The sequence below is a fragment of the Molossus molossus genome, unplaced genomic scaffold, assembly GCF_014108415.1.
Source record: "Molossus molossus isolate mMolMol1 unplaced genomic scaffold, mMolMol1.p scaffold_m16_p_3, whole genome shotgun sequence".
Lineage (NCBI taxonomy): Eukaryota > Metazoa > Chordata > Mammalia > Chiroptera > Molossidae > Molossus > Molossus molossus.
In genome coordinates this window covers 98,098,111-98,116,441 of record NW_023425366.1, presented here as the reverse complement: position 1 = coordinate 98,116,441, position 18,331 = coordinate 98,098,111, and the positions used below count along the sequence as shown (strand labels likewise).

General features: G+C 48.4%; 1 protein-coding gene across 6 annotated transcripts in view; it reads right to left on the bottom strand.

The window, feature by feature from the left end:
* Nucleotides 1-18,331, bottom strand: part of CUX1 (cut like homeobox 1) — a 363,160-nt gene that overhangs the window by 12,022 nt on the left and 332,807 nt on the right. For 3 of the 6 annotated variants that reach the window (XM_036278816.1, XM_036278814.1, XM_036278815.1), the window contains exon 24: nucleotides 14,797-15,487. The exons of the other annotated variants lie outside the window; for them this stretch is intronic. In XM_036278816.1, the coding sequence (XP_036134709.1) occupies nucleotides 14,797-15,487 (691 nt within the window). Of the gene's footprint in view, nucleotides 1-14,796; nucleotides 15,488-18,331 lie in introns of those variants that run through there. 6 annotated transcript variants of the gene reach the window in all.

Genomic DNA, 18,331 nt, shown 5'->3' with positions numbered 1-18,331 from the left:
ATGGATGAGCACAGGATGGGTGCCAGAGGTTGGAGAGAGAACTCCTTGCTTCTGCAAGGTGGCAGAGGCCCCTGTGAGGTGGGCCCAAGACAGCCTCCTACTCTTGTGAAAGTTCCTGGAACCACGTCCTTCTCAGAGAATCTGAGAAGGCTTCCCAAAGGGTGCATATCACAAAAGAGAGAAACATCAAAGCAAGGTCAAGGTCAAGAATGAAGGAGGCTGGACTATGACTTAAAGTCAAGGCATGATTTCTGACTGAAGACTGATTAAATGTAGAACCTTATCATAACTGGAGTCGGATGGCAAGGCCTGAGTGTTGTGTCTACAGCTTTCTTGAGGGCAGGGGACTCTGCGTTATTCAATGAGTCACAGCAAGCCAGGCAGGCACTCTGGAGCTGAGCTGCTCACACATCCACTCCCTCCCCATCTCTGCATCTGTCTGTCCCCACAGGTGGCCAGAGATGAGGGCTGAGCACACCCTCTGCCTGCAGGTGCCAGCCCCTTACTCCTATGCAAGGGGTCCCTCAGCAAGTGTCCTCCCTCTCCTGCAGCATCAGCTCTTGCTTCTCTTTTCCACAAACACACAGCAGGTTACTCCCATCTGACACACTCTCTCTCTCCGGACTCCACTGCCCCTTTTAGCAAAACTCCCTGAAAATGTCTATTTTAAAGGTTCACTTCTCTAAACCTTTCCTGTCAGACTTAGATGCTCACTACGTCAACTGTCCTTGCCAAGGTTACACACTGCTATGTGCTTAGCCCTCGTCTTACTGACCCATCAGCACATGGTTTCCAGGGCACTGTGCCCTCCTGCGGCTTCCTGTCCTGCTGGCTGCTCCTTCTCAGTTCCCTTTGCTGTTCTCCTCCTTGCTAAGCTGAGAACACTGCTGCACCTGGGGCACCGTCCCTGCAAGCCCTTTTCTTTCCTCTCGTTCACTCCGGCCACCTGAGTGCCATTGATAAGCTGATGACTCTCCAATGTATATCTCCAGTACACCCCTTGGCTGGGGTTCATTCTCTACCTACATGTACAACTCAAACCTCATGGGTACAAATTGAAGCCTGACCCACCCAATCTGCTTCACCCCAACAGGACCCTGTGTTGTACAGCCCCAGGAGACAGTGTTCTCAGGGACACGGAAGCAGAGGTAAGGCCATCCTTCAGTGGCTCAGATCAATCTCTTGGGAGATCTACCTTCTCTCTCAGTCCTTACATCTAATCTGTCCCAAGTCCTATTTTTGGCTCTACCTTCAAAATATATCCAGAACCCAATTACTTTTTGCCACTGCCACCACCTGGTCTGAGTAACGACCTCTCTTCTAGATTATGGCAACAGCCCCCTCACTGGTCTCCCCTTTCCACCCTCACCCACACAATCAAGTCTCGAAGCAGCAGCCAGTGAACCTTTTAAACAATAGGATCAGACCAAGTTCTGTTCAAACCCTCCAAATGGCCCCCACATCCCTGAGAGGAACAGCCAAAGCCCTGCAATGGCCCCACCATCTGCCTCCCCATTGTTTCTCTGGCCTGGTGGTCTCCCACTCCACCCTGTGGTTACTTTGCTTCAGTTACATTGGCTCCCTGCACATATGCATCACAGGACCTTTGCACTTGCTGTCCCCTCTGCCTGAAATGGTCTTTCCTTGGGCATCTGCGTGGTTTATTCCTCCCCTCTGTCAAGAGTCTGGTCACTTATTACCTTCTTAGTGAGGCCTAGCCTGACCACCTGATTTAATACTTTAACACTTTCTCTTGCTCCTCTAGTCCCCCTTATCTTGCTTGTCACTCATATCATTTACCACCACCAAAGCTACTATGCAATTCACTGGTTTATCATGTCTACCATTTGCCCCCCACTAGAAGGTGAGCTCCATGTTTGTTCTCTGCAACAGCTCTGGGCCCAGAGCAGTAGCACATGGTGGGCCCTTAATGTGTATCAGCTGACTGGCTGAGTGGCCGAGTGTGTCCCACCCGGCAGGGAGGCACAGCTGGCTGGGCCCGTCAGTAAGAGCCTGGCAGGGCCAGCCAGCCTCTGCTGGTCCCACCAACTGATAGCTCCTAGGCCTCTCCCGGACCCCTCCAGGCCAGGCCCTGCACATTTCCCAGTGTGAAGCCCCAGGGCGATCTTGCACCTTGCCAATGAGTGCATACTTGGTGGAGGGTACTTCCACCAAGTGGTACTTCCTCCCTAGCTGGGACCCTGCACCCAAGCATGGCTACAGATGCTCTCAGGTACACCTGGGTCCTCTAGATGTCAGATGGAAAGAACAAACCTCACCTAGAGCTGCTACCCTCCAGACTGGCTTTGTTCTTACCAACGACATGGTCACCCCCTCCCATGGGTGTGCCCTTTCCCAGCACAGCACTTGCTGTCCCTCTGACACTGTCGCCTCTGCATGTGCCATCTGTTCAGTGTGCTGTCCTCGCCTGCCTGCCGCGAATGCCTCTTCCTGTGAAGTTCTGCTCTTTCCCAAGTTGCTGCTCAGATGCCCCTCAGTACCAATTACAAGACCAACCTAGGCTGTGGTTCTGCACCTGGTCTGTCTCCCTTCTGGGCTGTGAGTGACTTGAGGCTGCCGGACACCTAGCCCGGAGTGTATCCCTGTCACAGAGTAGTTCTCGGTGACTATCTGCTGAACAGCTCAGTGAAGCAGACCTAGACCTCAGCACCATTGACATCTGGGGCCAGGTCATTCTTTGTGGGGTGGGGGGACTGTTCTATGCATCATAGGATATTTATCCCTGGCAACCCTCTAGATCAGCGATTTTCAACCTTTTCATCTCATAGCATACATACACTAATTACTAAAATCGTGTGGCACACCAAAATATATATACTTTTTGCCGATCTGACAAAAAAAACAAAACATGTAATTTTGATTCATTCACACAGGATGGCTATTGTTGTGTTGGCTGTTGTAAGTTTTTAATTTGAACATCTAAGGGAAAAGAAGTCAGTGCTCCTGAATAAATAGACAGATATGGCATGTTTTCAAAATTCTTGTGGCACACCAGGTGAAGATGCCAGTGGCACCCCCGCCCACTTGTGACAGCCCAAAATGTCTCCAGACATTGCCAAATGTCCTGGGGACGCAATCACCCCCAGTTGAGAACAAAGGCCCCAGAGAATTATTCTCCTCAAACATAGGAGGCTTCTGGGTTTGGTTGTAACGGGACGGGAATCAGCTTTGACAGGTGCTTAAATTAGATGGGTCTCTGAGGAAACCGCCTCAGTGGAGGGCTCAGCTCCCTCACAAGAGTGAGGAGAGGGAGGGTCCTTCCTTCCTGTCTGCGACTGAGTCCATGGGGCAGCCTCAGCCACCTAAGCAACATGACTTGCGTTTTCAGCAGGGGCTGAAGAGAGAGCTGCTGAGGGTGGAGGACTCTGCTGCCTGGCCTGCGGGAGGGCCTGGCCCTGTGGAGGGGCCCTGCCTGCTCTGGCACAAGGTGGAGACAACTCTGAAGGCAGCTGCTCCAGCAACCACATTTGATGAAATTATCACCCTCCTCAATAGCCACAGCGAGGATATGCTGGTGCCCGCCATGGGCTTAGGTGCCATGCCGAACAGTTTACAGATATCACTCAGTCCTCTCAGCCACCCTGTGAGTCTGGCATTATTATATTTCCTTTCCAGAGATGGAAACAGAAGTTCAAAGAAGTTAAATTCATCCCTTCTTCCAGAAAAGATTTCCCAAGCATCAGGACTTGCCCAAGTTCACCAGCTGGTAAGAGAAGCTCTGGGACTCCAGCTCCAATGCAATGTCCCTTGACCACAAGAACAGCCCTGATGCCTCCCTGTAAAGTGAATGGGGTCCTCAAACCTAACTCCCTGGAGTACCGTCCACCCCATCCTGAACAGAGCAGCTCTGCTTTACCTGTCCACAAGCCATTTTGTTTGGGGAGGGGGGCTTTTTATTGACATTCTGAGAGTCCAAGCTTCTTAGAAGAGGCAGGAACTTTTGAATGTCTGCCCAAACTGGGCATGGGCTGTATCTCCCCCTTCCATTAACACAGCTCACCTCAGGAGCCCAAAGACCAGTCCCTGCCCTGCCCCAACGTCACAATCTGGGTTCTCAGATCAATACCAATACCCCACCACCCTAAGGGAACCAGTGATACACTGAAGCAGAGACCAGCAAGCAGCGTGCCCCTCAGAGCTGCCATGCAAGAGCAGTGGAGGAAGAAGCAACCATGCACCAAGACAGCCACTTGGAGGCCCCTCTCTATTAAATCCTCACCTGAGGACTTATTTTTTTTTTAAAAAACTGATTTTAGAGAAAAAGGGAGAGAGAAAGAGAGGGAGAGGGGGAGAGAGAGAGAGAGACAGATAGACAGAGAGACAGAGAGAGATTAGGTGCCTAACATATGAGACCTGATCGGGGATCAAACCTACAATCCCCTGGTGCACAGGATGACGCTCCAATCAACTGAGCCATCTGGCCAGGGCTGGAGGCCCTTTTAAACACAGCAGACAGGATCATGGTAGACGATTCACTCACTCACTTACTCCAATAATATCATCTCGTCGCCATACTCTGTACATCTACAACTTGTTTCCTTAGGGCATCAAATAAGGCACATTATTTCGTTCAGACCCACTTAACTACAGGGCAAGGAGAAAGGCCACACACCGGGAGGCTGAGCACTCTGCCCGGGTGGGGGCATCGCCCACTTGCAGTGACAACGTGAAAGCTTGTTTCCTGTGCCGCCTCTGGAGCTGGCAGTTTACATAGTCAGGCCTGCAAACCCATGTGCAGCTGCCGCGTTGCTTAATTAAATCTCCTTTTAAAAGCACTTGGGGGAGATTTTCTGGGTAAAAGGACTTTGTGCTAAGTGGGTTTTAAAAAAATTTACATTTCATATTTTAATTTAGCTAGTGTAAGTTTAAAAAGTTGGGGCATACCTAAACTAGCAAACAGAAAAGTAGCAGAATGTTAGCTGAGTTAGCCTTGACTTTGACAAACTGATAGAGCTCTAGTGGTTTTATGCTAATTTCTCCTATTCTGGGGGGGGGGGGCAGACATTTGGGGGCAGCTTGAGACATACCCATGTCCTTGAGTGACCAGATGAAACTTGGGGCTGCCAGGAGCACCTGGCACTGATGGGAGACTGTCCCAGGCTCTGGGGTCTCCCACTGGAGGGAGGTTGAGTCCAGTTTGACTCATGTTTGTGTCGCGTGTGGGAGCTTCACATTCGGAAAACTACAAATGAACGCACAACGAACTAGCACCCTTCAATCAGTCATACATCAGTAAGGATGGCGATCCTTTTCCAACACTGGTCTCAAGATGAGAAACACCTGTCACAAGCATGTGGCCCACCTAGCAGCCGACTCTCAGAGCTCCCCCACTTCCAGCCCTGTGCGCTGGCTGGAGACAGACCCCTCAGGAGCCAGATCATTCCAGAAACCCACACAACACCGCTCCCTTTTTCCTGAGTGGGAACTCACTTGCCTGCATTAACAGGTGCCCTCGCTGGTCCTTCTTCACATCAGGAGTCAGGGACAAAGCGAGAGACCCCCAGAGCAGGCTGAGGCACCTGGCCTTAGCCCTGGGCACCCCAGCTACCATCAGCCCAGTGCTGTACCTAGCACTGTTGGCCACCATTTCACAGACAATGAAGAGGATGCCAGGAAGGTCAGTGCTTCAAGGGTCACCTGAACAGTAAGGGTGACAATAGCAAGCAGGGACAAAGGCCCTTAAGGAGCAGGTACTGTGTGTCTGGATGGAAAACCAGGCAGGGGGACCTGCTGGTGCCCAGATTCCCACGCATCCTACCCAGGCCCAGGTTTCTGCTGACACCTGCCAGGACTCTACACACCACTGGATTCACGGGAAAGTGGAGGAACGGCTACCTCGAAATGGCAATTCTTGAGGTGCCTTTCGACCCAGAATGACAGTGTTTGCTGCTTCTCAGGCCAGAGCACTTTAAATAAAAACAACCCACACATTCTTGTGTTTGTATAAAAGATATTTACTTCAATTATCACACCTAGGGTGCTAGTGAATAATAATAATACATGGTGTGAGTTTCATACAGTGATATTGCTTCTCCATATCATATAGGGACCGTTGTACAGTGCTGAGAACAAACATCGTATGGCTAACCAAAGACAGAAGGGACAACGCCGAGGGCCGACGGGTGCCTCCCCCACCCCGATGCCAGCCGGATCAACTTTTGACTCTTAATGTTGAAAACAAATAGCAAGAAATAAAATGTTACCAAAGATGGGTCACAGCAACACAGCAGAGGCTTCTCAAAGCTATTTGTACAAAAAAAAAACAAAAAAAAAAACCAACAACAACAAAAAAAACGCTTTTTTTTTTTGGTCAATTGGGTCTCTGTGAGGATTAAAAAAAAAGTCTGTGATTGTGAGTATTAACAAACGAGCTCTAAAAACATCTAAGACTTAGTGCGTTACAGAAAATATAAAATACTGCTAAAATGTAAGACACCACGATACACTGGGGGGAGCTGAGCTTATTAAGAATTCTCCGGAAGAAGTCCGCCACTCCGTGAGCGCGCTTGGCTTGTGCTGTTAGTAGTCTGGACAGGAGCGTGGCTACCCGCTCGCAGGCAAGTAGTTATTGCACAATCGCAAAGAGCTAGGTCTTACTCAGTGGAAAGGGACGTGGGAAAGCCACCTTTTCTTTTCCCACTTTTATTTTATAACAAGCTATTCTCAACTGCTTTAAGAATTTTGAACGAATCCTCACATCTCCAAAATGCACAGCATTTTCTGAGGGGTATCAGGTGGTGGGACATGAGATGCCTGTTTTCTCAAGAGGCAGAAAACGGCTCGAGAGAGACATGCATAGACTAATTAGAGAAATGAAAACCCTTGGGTGGGGGATGAGGGCAGTCATTTCATTGGAGGGCATTTTTTCAAAGAAATGAGAAAAAAAAATGAGGACCTCCAATGATTTCAGAGAAGGGGAAAAGTCATGACGTGGAAAGTGAGTTGGTGGGCCCTTTGAGAGCAGAGACAACTGTTGGGCTCCAGCTGGGGTAGGCAGAGCCACTGCTTTGCCTGGGGGAGCTTCCTTCTCTTGAGCCCCTAAGGGTGAGCCCACAGGCCTGAGGCCAGCCCCACTTCGCCCTCACACCCCATTGCAAGCAACTGGGTGTCTTGTTGGCTGTGCTTCCAGCTGCAGAAAACTCTGCCCACATCTAACCTCCCTACACACTTAACCACCTTAAGGGGGAGAGGGGCTCCCCCATGACCTCCTTGGTGTGGGTCCTCAAACCACAGCCAAACTAAGAAACACTGTTGCTTCAGAAGATGGTTTTGACCAAATTTATATGCAAGAAAAACAACAACAACAACAACAACAACAACAAAAGCCACTTAAACATGTCAACCCATGTGAGCCTTGCAAGAAATCACTCTCTGGATGTCATAGCCTTGGCTAGGCCACCGCACCCTCTCTTTCCTGGGCTCGCTGAAACTTCATGAACCCAGAAGTCTTACAGAGGCTCTAGGAGGCTTTGGGGAACTCAATTTTGCTCTTCTAAGTCTCCTCTGCAGCTCCTCACACGAGTGTTCTTCAACTCGGCATTTCCTCACACTGGTAGATTTTTGTTCATCAACCCTCATTTAAAAAGACACGTGGAGATCACCAGTTTTTGGGTGGCTACTCTGGAGACAGACTTCTAATTCTGCTGGAGAAGCCCCCTCTGCCCCCAGTCAAATCCCCAGACCCTTCGGTTCCTTTGGGGGGATTGGGGGTGGGGAAGGCAGGAGGCAGAAGACAGTAACCACTGGAGTGATAGCAAAAAGCATTTATAACAACAACAACACAAAACAACAATATACTCCTGATAAGTACTTAAATGATTAACCTAATAATAAATAGAAGAGGATAGAAATAATTTTTTTTCTCAAGGAAACACCCTTTTATAATTATCCTCATGCACGCTGGCAGGTCAGTAGCAGTCAATCCATCTCAACAAGAAAAGGTTAAGTGCTGGAAGGGAGATTCTCATCTGCTGAGTCACAACACCCCCACCCTGCAACCAGCCAGAGGTTCTGGCCAAGCTCCTGCAGGCCTAGCTCCGGTGGTCAGCAAGAGGCAGGCTGGGGGCGGGGGGGCGGGGCAGGGGAAGTCTGTTTTCCCTTCAGTTCATGAATAAACGGAACTACAGTGAACTTACTCATCCACAACCTGAATCGTCCTGGTCTAAAGCTTACTTTGAGTTCATTTGGTGTGCAATACAAAAATGAAGAAAAATAATTTCTATTGCACAAAGCTTTTACACATAGTCATTTACTTAAGTGCTTTCTGTTTAAAGCAAACTACAAAAAAAAAAAAAAAAAGAGAGAGAGAGAGAGAGAGAGAGAGAAAAAGACAAAGGGAAAATGAAAAAGAAGAAAAAAGGACTATAAAACAAAAGCAGCCCGTGCCACTTCTATGTGTCTTGTTGAAGGGAGTCTGGTTTCACCAATGGAAGTCCCAATGCTTCCATACACGCTGTGCTTCTGATTATTTTCCATAGGGATGTAGCCATGACATTGGGATATAAGGCACCTTTCCTTTCTGATCACAGAAAGCTTGATACATAGCAAATAGCATATTTTGTGGTAGAAATCAAAGTCTAAACACTACAGAAATTATAGTAACACAGTCTATACTTCTTAACAGTACTGGGTAAACTAAAATGATCATGAAAAGCAACTCAAAGGTATTTTACAAGTTTAATAACAGGGATGGGGAAGTGCACATTTATGAATAGCCTAATGTCTTTCTCTCACTAGCCATTTTTAGGATTCTTTGCCTACAATGCCCAACTTTTAAAGTTAGCATTTTGGAGACTAGGCGCTTTGGAAATGTCTTGTTAAAGCTAAATGTCACTTCATCCAAAAACAAAAATGGAGATGATGCCACTGTCAGCTCGGACACAGTATCTTTGGAGGGGAGGAGGGAGTGGAAAGGCAGTAGCCTGCCTGGGTGGCTGAGGGCAGTTTCTGCAAGTGAGACGGTGGGGGGGGGGGGGGGGGCTGCATTTCCCTCTTCTTCCCTGTCTAGGTGTTGAGACTCACAGGCTGCAGGGGGTGTTGGAGCAGGAAGACTGGGGTGGGGACCACTTTGCTCAGCTGGCTGCTCCTCAAACCCATTCTCTGCTGTCTTGATTCACCCAGAGGCTCTGGCTTCAGCTTCTAGCATTCCTCTAAGGGGTTCACAGGCTGGATATTTTTGGAGCTTGAATTGGTAACTTGTTTTCCCCCCTTTTCCTGGTAGGTTTCACCTACCAAAAGGCAGAAGCTGGTTAGAACGGAAATGGTATTGTCAAATTGGACCATTCTCTTAGCAAGCAAGCGAGCTGGCCAACTACATCACCTTGGAGTCTCAGGCTATCACCCTGCCACTCAGGGCAGGAGCTCTACCTTGTGGGTCATGAAGGCTCACCGGCCATCAAGGCCCAAATGAAACCGCAGAAGCACTGGGGGCATTTCTACACGTGAGCTTTTCCTGATAAATGCCCTGGTACACGATGATGGCACAAATCTTAGGCTCCTACTTCTAAATTCTTTCCATTAGGAGAACACTTTGGCCACTGGGGTGAATGGATCCATGGAAATTGGTATATTCTTGGGAAGAAAGGGCCATGTGACTGAAGATGGGAGAGCAGGCTGGAGAATGCCATATCTTCTCCTGTCTTTGAGATACTTCCAAAGGAGTGTCATAGTGGAGCTGAAAAGTCCTAACCTCCCAGTGCCAGAGACAATAAATAAAGGCAGAGCTCTCCAATGCCAGGTAGGAACCCTGGGGAAGTGTCCTCATGTGGCCATTTAGGAGCAGCCCAGGGCAAGGAAAATGACTGTGATGGATCTTAACAGCTGAGCAGAAATGGGCAGAAAGCAAAGGCAGACCAAAGACAAGGCCCTTTGAGGCCCGAGACCGCCACTGCCTGCCAAAGAAACAGCTGACAGATTTTCAAGAACAGGTGGAAGTCAACAGAAAAATCCATGTGCCTCGCAGAGCACAGCTGCCTGTCTACGTTGTGCTCAGAAGAGAGAGAGAAGATGCCTGCCTACCAGGCCAAGATCATGAATGCCACCCTTTAGCTTTTCTCTCCACCTGGCCCACTTGCCGAACAGTTCCGAGGAGTGTGGGGTGAGAAGTGATGGGAGCATGGGTTAGTGAGGTAGACAGGGACCAATGAGGACTGTGACACAAGGGAGGGCATCCAAGGAGGGAGCCAAACCTCCAGCCTGAAGGGACACAGCTAACAGTCAACCATACATGCCAGAACCTCGTCTTGTTACATCTCCCCAGCACAGCTGGCTTAAAGCAGGGGCTTGGGATGGCTACGAGCAGACTCTTAATTTTATAGGGCCGTTGAGAGAGGCCTGTCATAGTGCATTTAAGGTAAGGGCTCCTCCAGCTCCAGATCTTGTCACTACCACCGTTTCACTTTGTGCTAATCCCAGGATGTGCGTATACAACTCCCCACCCCGACCCCGTCTCCTCTGCTATTTTCAGTGAGGTTTGTTTTTCTAAAATCAGAGGAATGAAAAACATTGCATAGAATGTCAGTAGAGTTCATTGATTACCCCTGTATGAAAGGACCTGAGTTCAGGAACAGAGAAACCCAGTCCAACATTAGCTGGGAAGGCACCTCCCTGAGGCCTGAGCTGTCTGGTGACTCTTAACTCCAGTCTCTTAGGGCCTGACTGCTGCATGATCTTGGGGAGTCAGCCGACACTGGTGCGCTCTCTTGGATCAAAGTACAACCTGCCTTCTGCTTGGTTGGCTCATGAGCCGCACAACTGATGTGCCCTGGCCAAGGAGGCAGATGAGGTGTTTCCTTCCTCCTGAAGCTGGCCAGCTGGATCCGGGGTGGGGAGGGTCTCTCATGCCAGAGAGAGCACAGAGGAACACTTAACCCAAAGCTCTATAGCATTCTGGATCTGGACCACCAATCAGCAGACCTGAATATCCACATCAGACAGGATGGTTTTTAAATGGGGAGAAAACAAAGATGCCCACAGGAAGGAGACTGGGCAGGGATGCATTTGTGCTCTGGAAGTATAGGGAGGTCATGAATGGTTATCTTTTTTCCTCAGTCCCTTTCCCAGGCACAATGGCCAGGGTTTGAGAGTAGTCTTCCGAGTCAAGATACTGACATTTCCTGGAGACTTCTCCCAAGCCTGTATCCCAGGGAAATCTGCTGACCATAAGCCACCATATGTTGTGATGTTCCTCAGGCAGGCTGGCTCTGACAACAATCGAATAGAGCTAATGGCTATGGTAATCCTTTCTAAAGAGTGGTCTGGTAGACAGAAATCACAGACATCCTGACTGATCTGGAAGTTCAAGGGAGGAGGTCACTTGGGAGCCAGGCGGTGGATTCAAGCAGGCACGGGTCTAGGCCAGAACCCACACACCTTCCACCTCAGAAACCACAGGAGACCATGGGCAGGAACCAAGGGTCAAGAGGCTGACTGTGAACACTGATTTTATGCTGAGCCTCCACTTAGCCAGCTAAGTAATGGCAAAAACCTTAAGTTATGAACACTGCCTCCAATTAACAAAAAGAAGCCATTTAAAATGGTATAATGGAGCTTGTAATTAAGTGTTAGTGTTTTATATGGAACCGTTTTCCCCAGGGGAGAGGTACAAATCAGCTTTTTAAACTGATGGAGCGTAAAGAGGAGGAGGTCGGTTGCTTGTGGGAGCTACTGCTTGGAACGCCAGCCAGCTGAAGGTAAACCCCATGGAGAGGATGCTGTTCAAGGCACTTGAATATTGCTTATATCAAGATGAAAGATCAACCCTTAGACTCAAGCTGAGGGGCGCAATGAGGAGGGGGATGCTTCTCCCTGCTGACAGGTTTCTGTTATTTAGTGGCAGATCTTAGAAGTATTACAGACAGTGATAGCTTAAACACAAAAGAACATAGGGTTGGGATCGCAATAAAAAAAAATAAATAGAGAAAAAATACAAATACAGAACCGCAAGCAAAATTTAACCAACTGATTGTATCGAGCACCCAGATGTAAGTCTGGCAAAAAAAGACAGAATGGAAATCAACAATAACCTAGTTAAAAAAAAACAAACAAAAAACACAGTAACAAAAATGACTAAATTGCTTGGAAGAGCCAAAGTGGCTGTTTTCAACTGTTACTATTTGGCCACTAGGATGAACAGATTTATAATTTTTCAATTCCTTCAGATTTAATACCTCCATAAATAACAGTCATGCCTTTAAAATTAAAACACTACCCTAATATTTCCTGTTAACTCCCTGCTTTTGATTCTGATGAAAATAATCAGATATTTAGTGATTCATCACACACGATGACAAAATTCCCTCGAGGTTTTTGTGGAGAGGACACCACAGTACTGTCAGGGGCTCTGCTACTCACTGTCCTAAGGGTCACTAATGCAAACTCGCTCTTCTTAATGCACCTGAATTGAGCCAGATGTTAACTGTTTCCCCTTAAGCTCCTCCATTTTGAATTCTCTTCTTGCTGAACCAGATTTCAAGTTCAGAGATGATGCAACCATCAAAAGACAAACGGCCTGCCTCACAGCCTCCTAGAGCCTTCTAAAAACTTCTTATTCATGAAAAGGCATTGTCTTTAGTGTAGTGACTCTTAAATTTGTGAAAACTTGAACTAAGTGCTGCAGCTGCAGGTTAAAAGACTGTAAATGAAATATATAATTTCTAAAACATCATGCAAGAAATGTGGTTTCACATCTTACAGTCAAAGTCCTACAAGTTAATTAATACAAGCACACTGAGGTGTAATAGCGGGAGCATACCTCTAAAATTATAACTCCCTCCCACCCCCAAATCAAAAAAGATAATATTAATTAAACTTAAGAAATAATGAATGCACCATTAAAATGTCATCCAAAGATGTTGACCTAAGACAAAGGTTTCAATGATACACAATACGGTCAAAAAGTTTTCAATCAGTAATATACAGTATGACAACTACATCTTGTAAATTATACCCAATACTGCCGGCAGTCTATCCCTCTAAAGAATATTTGCCCCTTTCATCCCTTCCTAACAATCAGATAATAAAATACAGCACCTATAAATAAGCAAAAAAAAAATATATATATACCGAAATCATCTATTGTTAGTTTAAAGATATGGCAATAAAAGAGTCTAAATTAGCAAACTTGTAGAAGCCATAACTGATAAAACAGCTTATTGAAAAAAGGTGGCAGTAATGCACTCTATGTGTGCACAGGTACTTAAGAAAATACACAGACATATAAAATTGCACACACGCACACACACACACTCTCATCCACCTCTATTCTCACGCATATACACATAGACAACAGGAGGAATCAGAGACAAGTTAGACTTTTGATTTGTACTTAGACTGCCCTAAAAGACTAGGTAAAAGACTGCATAAAAGAACGTTCCAAGAGGCAAAATGAATGAAGGGTCAATGGTCTGGTCTGAAAGTGAAGAGCATCAACGTTTTGGCATCAGTTTGGGCCATCTCTACGGGGGTGGGAGCAGAGCCCAGACTGCCACGTTCTCTCTTCTGCAGGGAAGGAAGCTTCCCACAACTTCAACAGTCATCAGTGCTTGTGGTGGGAAGAAAGAGAAAAGAGAGTGCGCAAGAGCCCTGCCCAGGCCCAGGGAGCGGCGTCCCCTGGTGGGGCTCAGTCCATCAGGCGCCTGGGAGAGTGGTGTGAGGTGTGGTGCCTTCGGTGCCAAGGAAAGACTGCTGTCTACGAGGGGTGGGCCCCAGAACCGTTTGCTGCGACCTTAGTGGCCTACTCCTTCCTCCTTCTTTAAATGCTCACACATGTGCAGAAGCACTAACACAGACGTAGACACCATAAATTAAACAAAATGAACGGGTACATGCTACAGTTCTAACTTGTCTCCTAAACCTCCGAGATATGAGGTCTGATCAGCGTGCTCTGCGGTTAGAGGTTAAAAAGCAGATTATAAAATACCTAGATTCGGATCTTTTCTTTTTGTCCTGATTTGGCCTAGAATGGAGTGTATTAAACAGACTCTGGTCAGCAAAAGCCCAGAGTCAGTTAAAGCTATGGATCAATGTGCACTACATGTCAGGATTCTATTCACGTACAAGAAAACACTACATCAGCTACCACAAAATCAGTTATTTTCCTGATGTGACTTTTCTTTTTGTTAAAAAATATGTGGAGTAAATGTGTTTTATTTTAATTCAGTTTCAAACGAGAAGATTCTTCTTTACTTGAAAATATTTAGGAATCCAAACTAGTGTGTTTAGAGTCGGTTTGACTGTGCAATCTCTTAGTGGCAACTGAACAGCTACAAAAACTTTCTTTTTTACTTTTTCTGAAAAATTCCCCTCCCCCCCTTTTCCTGGTTTAAGAAGATAATAGTGTATTATCGCTCTGAAGCCATTAGATGGCAGATAAAAAGCCCCCTTTTAATATGTGGGTTTGATTTTTTTTTTAAAGCCCACACGAAAAGAGGAGGGCGCAAGGCAAAGCTGTAAGAGTTATTCCAGAACCTGTGGAAATCACTTAGGGCAATAAAAAAAACACTTCAGGGTACAAAAAAGCTCGACTACACATTTCCGTTTTCTTCCTTGAAAACACGACAAAGATTGGGCTTAATGCTCCTTTGTTTTCTATATGCACCTTGGCCTATGGCGATTTTGCCCTGTGGCCCGCAGGGCAGTAAGTGCGCAACACGGTCCAGGCCGCGGAGTCGGCGCCCGCCCCTCTGCGCGGCCCGGCCCGGCCCGGCCGGCTCGGCTCGGCCCGGCTCGGCAGGGCCCGGCCCGGCTCAGCCTGGCGCGATGGGCGGGCGGCGCCTCTCAGAACTCCCATTCGATGGGCTCCTCGCGGCTGGCGGCCTTCTCCAGGCGGTGGATTATGCTGTTCAAGTTCGCGGCCTTCTTCTTCCTCAAGGGGTTGTCGCGCGAGTCCCTGGCGCCCGCCGCCTCGGGGAGGCCGAAGAGGCTCTGCAGCGAGCTGGGCCTGCGGGCGGCCGCCGGCGCGCTGGTGCTTGGCAAAGCGGAACTCCTGTCGGCGCCGGCCCGGGCCCGACAGGGGCCCAACCCCGGCGGGGCGGCTGAGGTAGCGGCGTCCTCCCCGGCTGCGGGCGCGGCGGCGGCGGGGTTTGGCACGGGCCTCGGGCGGTCCGCGGGACCTTCGGGCGGCGCTGGTGCCCGGGGGCGGCCCTCCTCGGCGTCCTCCGGGACTGGGGTCCCCGAAGGCGGCGGCTCCGCCTTCTCCAGCGGCCCTGGCGCCTCCTCTCCTCGCTCCTCCCGGGCCGCGACCGCCTCGGCAGGCCCTCCCTGAGACTTGGTGGCGGCCGCGGGGCCGCCCGACTCCTCAGCGTCCGCGGCGCCCGGGCCCTCGGCGGCCTCCACGCCGTCACAGCTGTTGCCCTCGGAGCTGGGCGCTGGCCGGCTGCTTCGGGCCGATGGGGAGTCGCTGGCCCCGGCTTGGCCCTGGCTCCCGGCCTGAATCTCCTCAATGAACAGTTCCCTGCGGATCCGAGACCTAGGAGACACAAGCAGGGAGGGCACGGTGAGGCGGCGCACGCGGACACAGGCCCCGCCCCGCCCCTCCCGGCTCCGATTCCCGCCCTAGCCTGCGGCCCCAAGCTCCTGCCCCCCACAGACGGAGCCAGAGCTACTCTGCGGGGCATTCCCGTCACTGCCGGGCCCCTAGCATAGTCAGGGGCCCGAGCAAAGCCCCCGCTTCATGTTTCCCAAACGCTGTGCCTTCGCATAAGCTGTCCCTTGGTTGAGATGACAGCTCTTCTCCACTAGGATGGAGCGCTAGTGTTACTTACCTAATGGTATTTCCATCTCCATCCCACCCCACCTCTAACTAGCTGTGAATGGCCAGGTCCCATTTACTCTGCACACCCCCAGGCGTAGTATAGCATGGTGCATACTGGTCTACAGGAATAAATGCTGACTGAATAAATGGAAATGCAGGATGAATAGTAACCACTGCTTCCTCATCAGAGCTTCATGAGAGGGAACCAGTTATTAGTGCCCAAAGTGAAATCTTCAGCATCCAGCTCTGAGCCACAGGTCAGGGGCTCTGCTCAAAGCTGAAGTGGGATTCCATCAAATTATGTTTCAACTAATGTCCTCTTCTGAAAGGAGAAGACCAGGGAAGGGTCACTTTTGATCAAGCACAAAGGAGACCATACATGTGCTCCAACAACACATCAAGCATGTTTTAATCAAGCTGAGTGCAGCTGACAGTGGAAAATGTACTCCAGTATTTGGTTGTGTATGAAGGAAATAACCGGGGCCTGGCCTTCCATGTTGTTTTTTTTAAAATATGTTTTTATTGAATTTTTTAGAGAGGGGGGGTGAGAGAGAGAAAGAAACACTGATGGATGTGAGAAACATCGATCAGCTGCCTCCTGCATGCCCCTCACTGGGGACTGAGCCTGAAACCCGGGCATGTGCCCTGACTGGGAATCGAACTGGGACATCTCAGTCCATGGGATGACCCTCAATCCACTGAGCCAGACTGGCCAGACAATCTGGCCTTCCCTGTTTTGGAGCCCTTGGAGACATCATGAAAGGGCTCTTACTAAGTCTTTTTGTGCCAAAGTTTTTCCTCCCATCACACTGACAGTACTAAGCCCAATCAGAGGTCTCTCTAGGTGTTTATGCCAGAGTTGAAAAAGCCAACTGTTAGTGGAAAAGCATCTTCAGGTATATTAGTACCAAGTCTAGTGTTCTGCAGAAAACTCATGGGTTAGGAATGTAGGAAAATATTTTTTGTGGTAAATATAACTCAATAAAGGTAATGGTTTTTGAGACCTATGTCAGGTGTTGTTGCAGCCAGGGAGAATCTGGCTATAATTCAGTCTAGTATATCAGCGCTGGTGGTGGCTATCTGCTACATCATTATTTGTTCCCTGCATAGGGTGAGCTCTGACTTTTGTCCTGAAGATGATTTCTGAGCCTGAGTTGCAGGGTGAGGTCCTGAGGCCCCCTTGAAGTTCCCAGGGGATAAGAAAAGACTTTCCTCCTTCCCTGGTGCTACCTGCTCTTTACTGGCTTTTAAGGCCCTTGGCAACCAAAAAATGCCAGTTGGGGTGGACACCCAATCCCATCCCACCCTGGATGGGGAGGTGGGAGGTTAGGGATTAGTCCTAGCCAGGTCACAGGCTCACCAAATACTAAACGAGTCTCAGGGGCAGACTGGCCCAGAATAGGGCACAGGCTTTTTAAAAACAGGCTTTTTAAAACTGGGTTTGAAATCTGGCTTTGTCACTTGCTATCTGTGCAACTTGGAAAATTTCCTTAGCCTTTTTGAGCTTGAGGTGGAGATTAAATAAAATGTTAATATATAATACAGACACAAAGTAGGGGGAAAAAAAGGGCCTATTCTTACCATGCAGCTGTCTTCTGAATGACAGAGGAAGTGCTAAGGCTGAGGTAGATGGGCTGGGGGAGGGAAGGGACAACTTTATGCCTGGGGTATGGGATCCAGGCTGCCACCCTCACCAGCTCATTGTGTAAAACCTTCTATGTAAAACGGGCTGGCTGCACTGCACTCGACTGCAGATGGAAGGATCTAATGAGATAACACACCTATAAAGCTCTTGGCTCAGGGTCTGGCACATACAGGGTTGGGCAAAAGTAGATTTACAGTTGTGAGTCATGATATACAGAGTTTATTCGTGTACTATTTATTATTGTAGTATTTTTCAAAAACAACTGTAAACCTACTTTTTTCTCCACCCTGTATTATGCTCAACAGATATGAGATATCATCCTTCTTAGCCTAGAACTGTCTCTATGTCTATGGGGAATAATTGTCTTTTGGTCTAGAAAGACCGGGTCCCAGGAGATCTGGTTTTCAGACAAGTCATGCAAGGTTCACAGGCCACCATGAATGTTTAGGGCTCGAAAGAATTTCCACTGGGTGGACCTGGTCTTCCAGGAGACCAGGAGTTCTGTGGTAAGTTGTTCTGGCATTCCTGGTTGCATTCCTAGGTAAATGGTCACTCTAAGATACTTCTAATTTCCTTAGGGTTCTGAAAGGGTAAGAGGAAGAAAAATTTTATTTTTTTTGAAGGTGGCAAAAACTGATTGAAACATTATTCCTTGAGGGTTCCAGTGGGGCAGAAGGAAATAAAACCAATGTCTGCTGTTTAAATCCTGCAGAAAGAACGAAAGAAACTGTCTTCTCATTTAGGAATTAAACACATTCAGTGATGTGTGCTGAGTACTACTGTGTGCCAGCCCTTGTATGAAGCCCTGTGGGAAAGTTGGCCACAAAGGATTTGAGCCAAATCCTCTTTTATTTGAGCCAAAAAGAAGATACACCTGGAAGCAAGATCACAATAGACTGATGGTGCTCACTTCT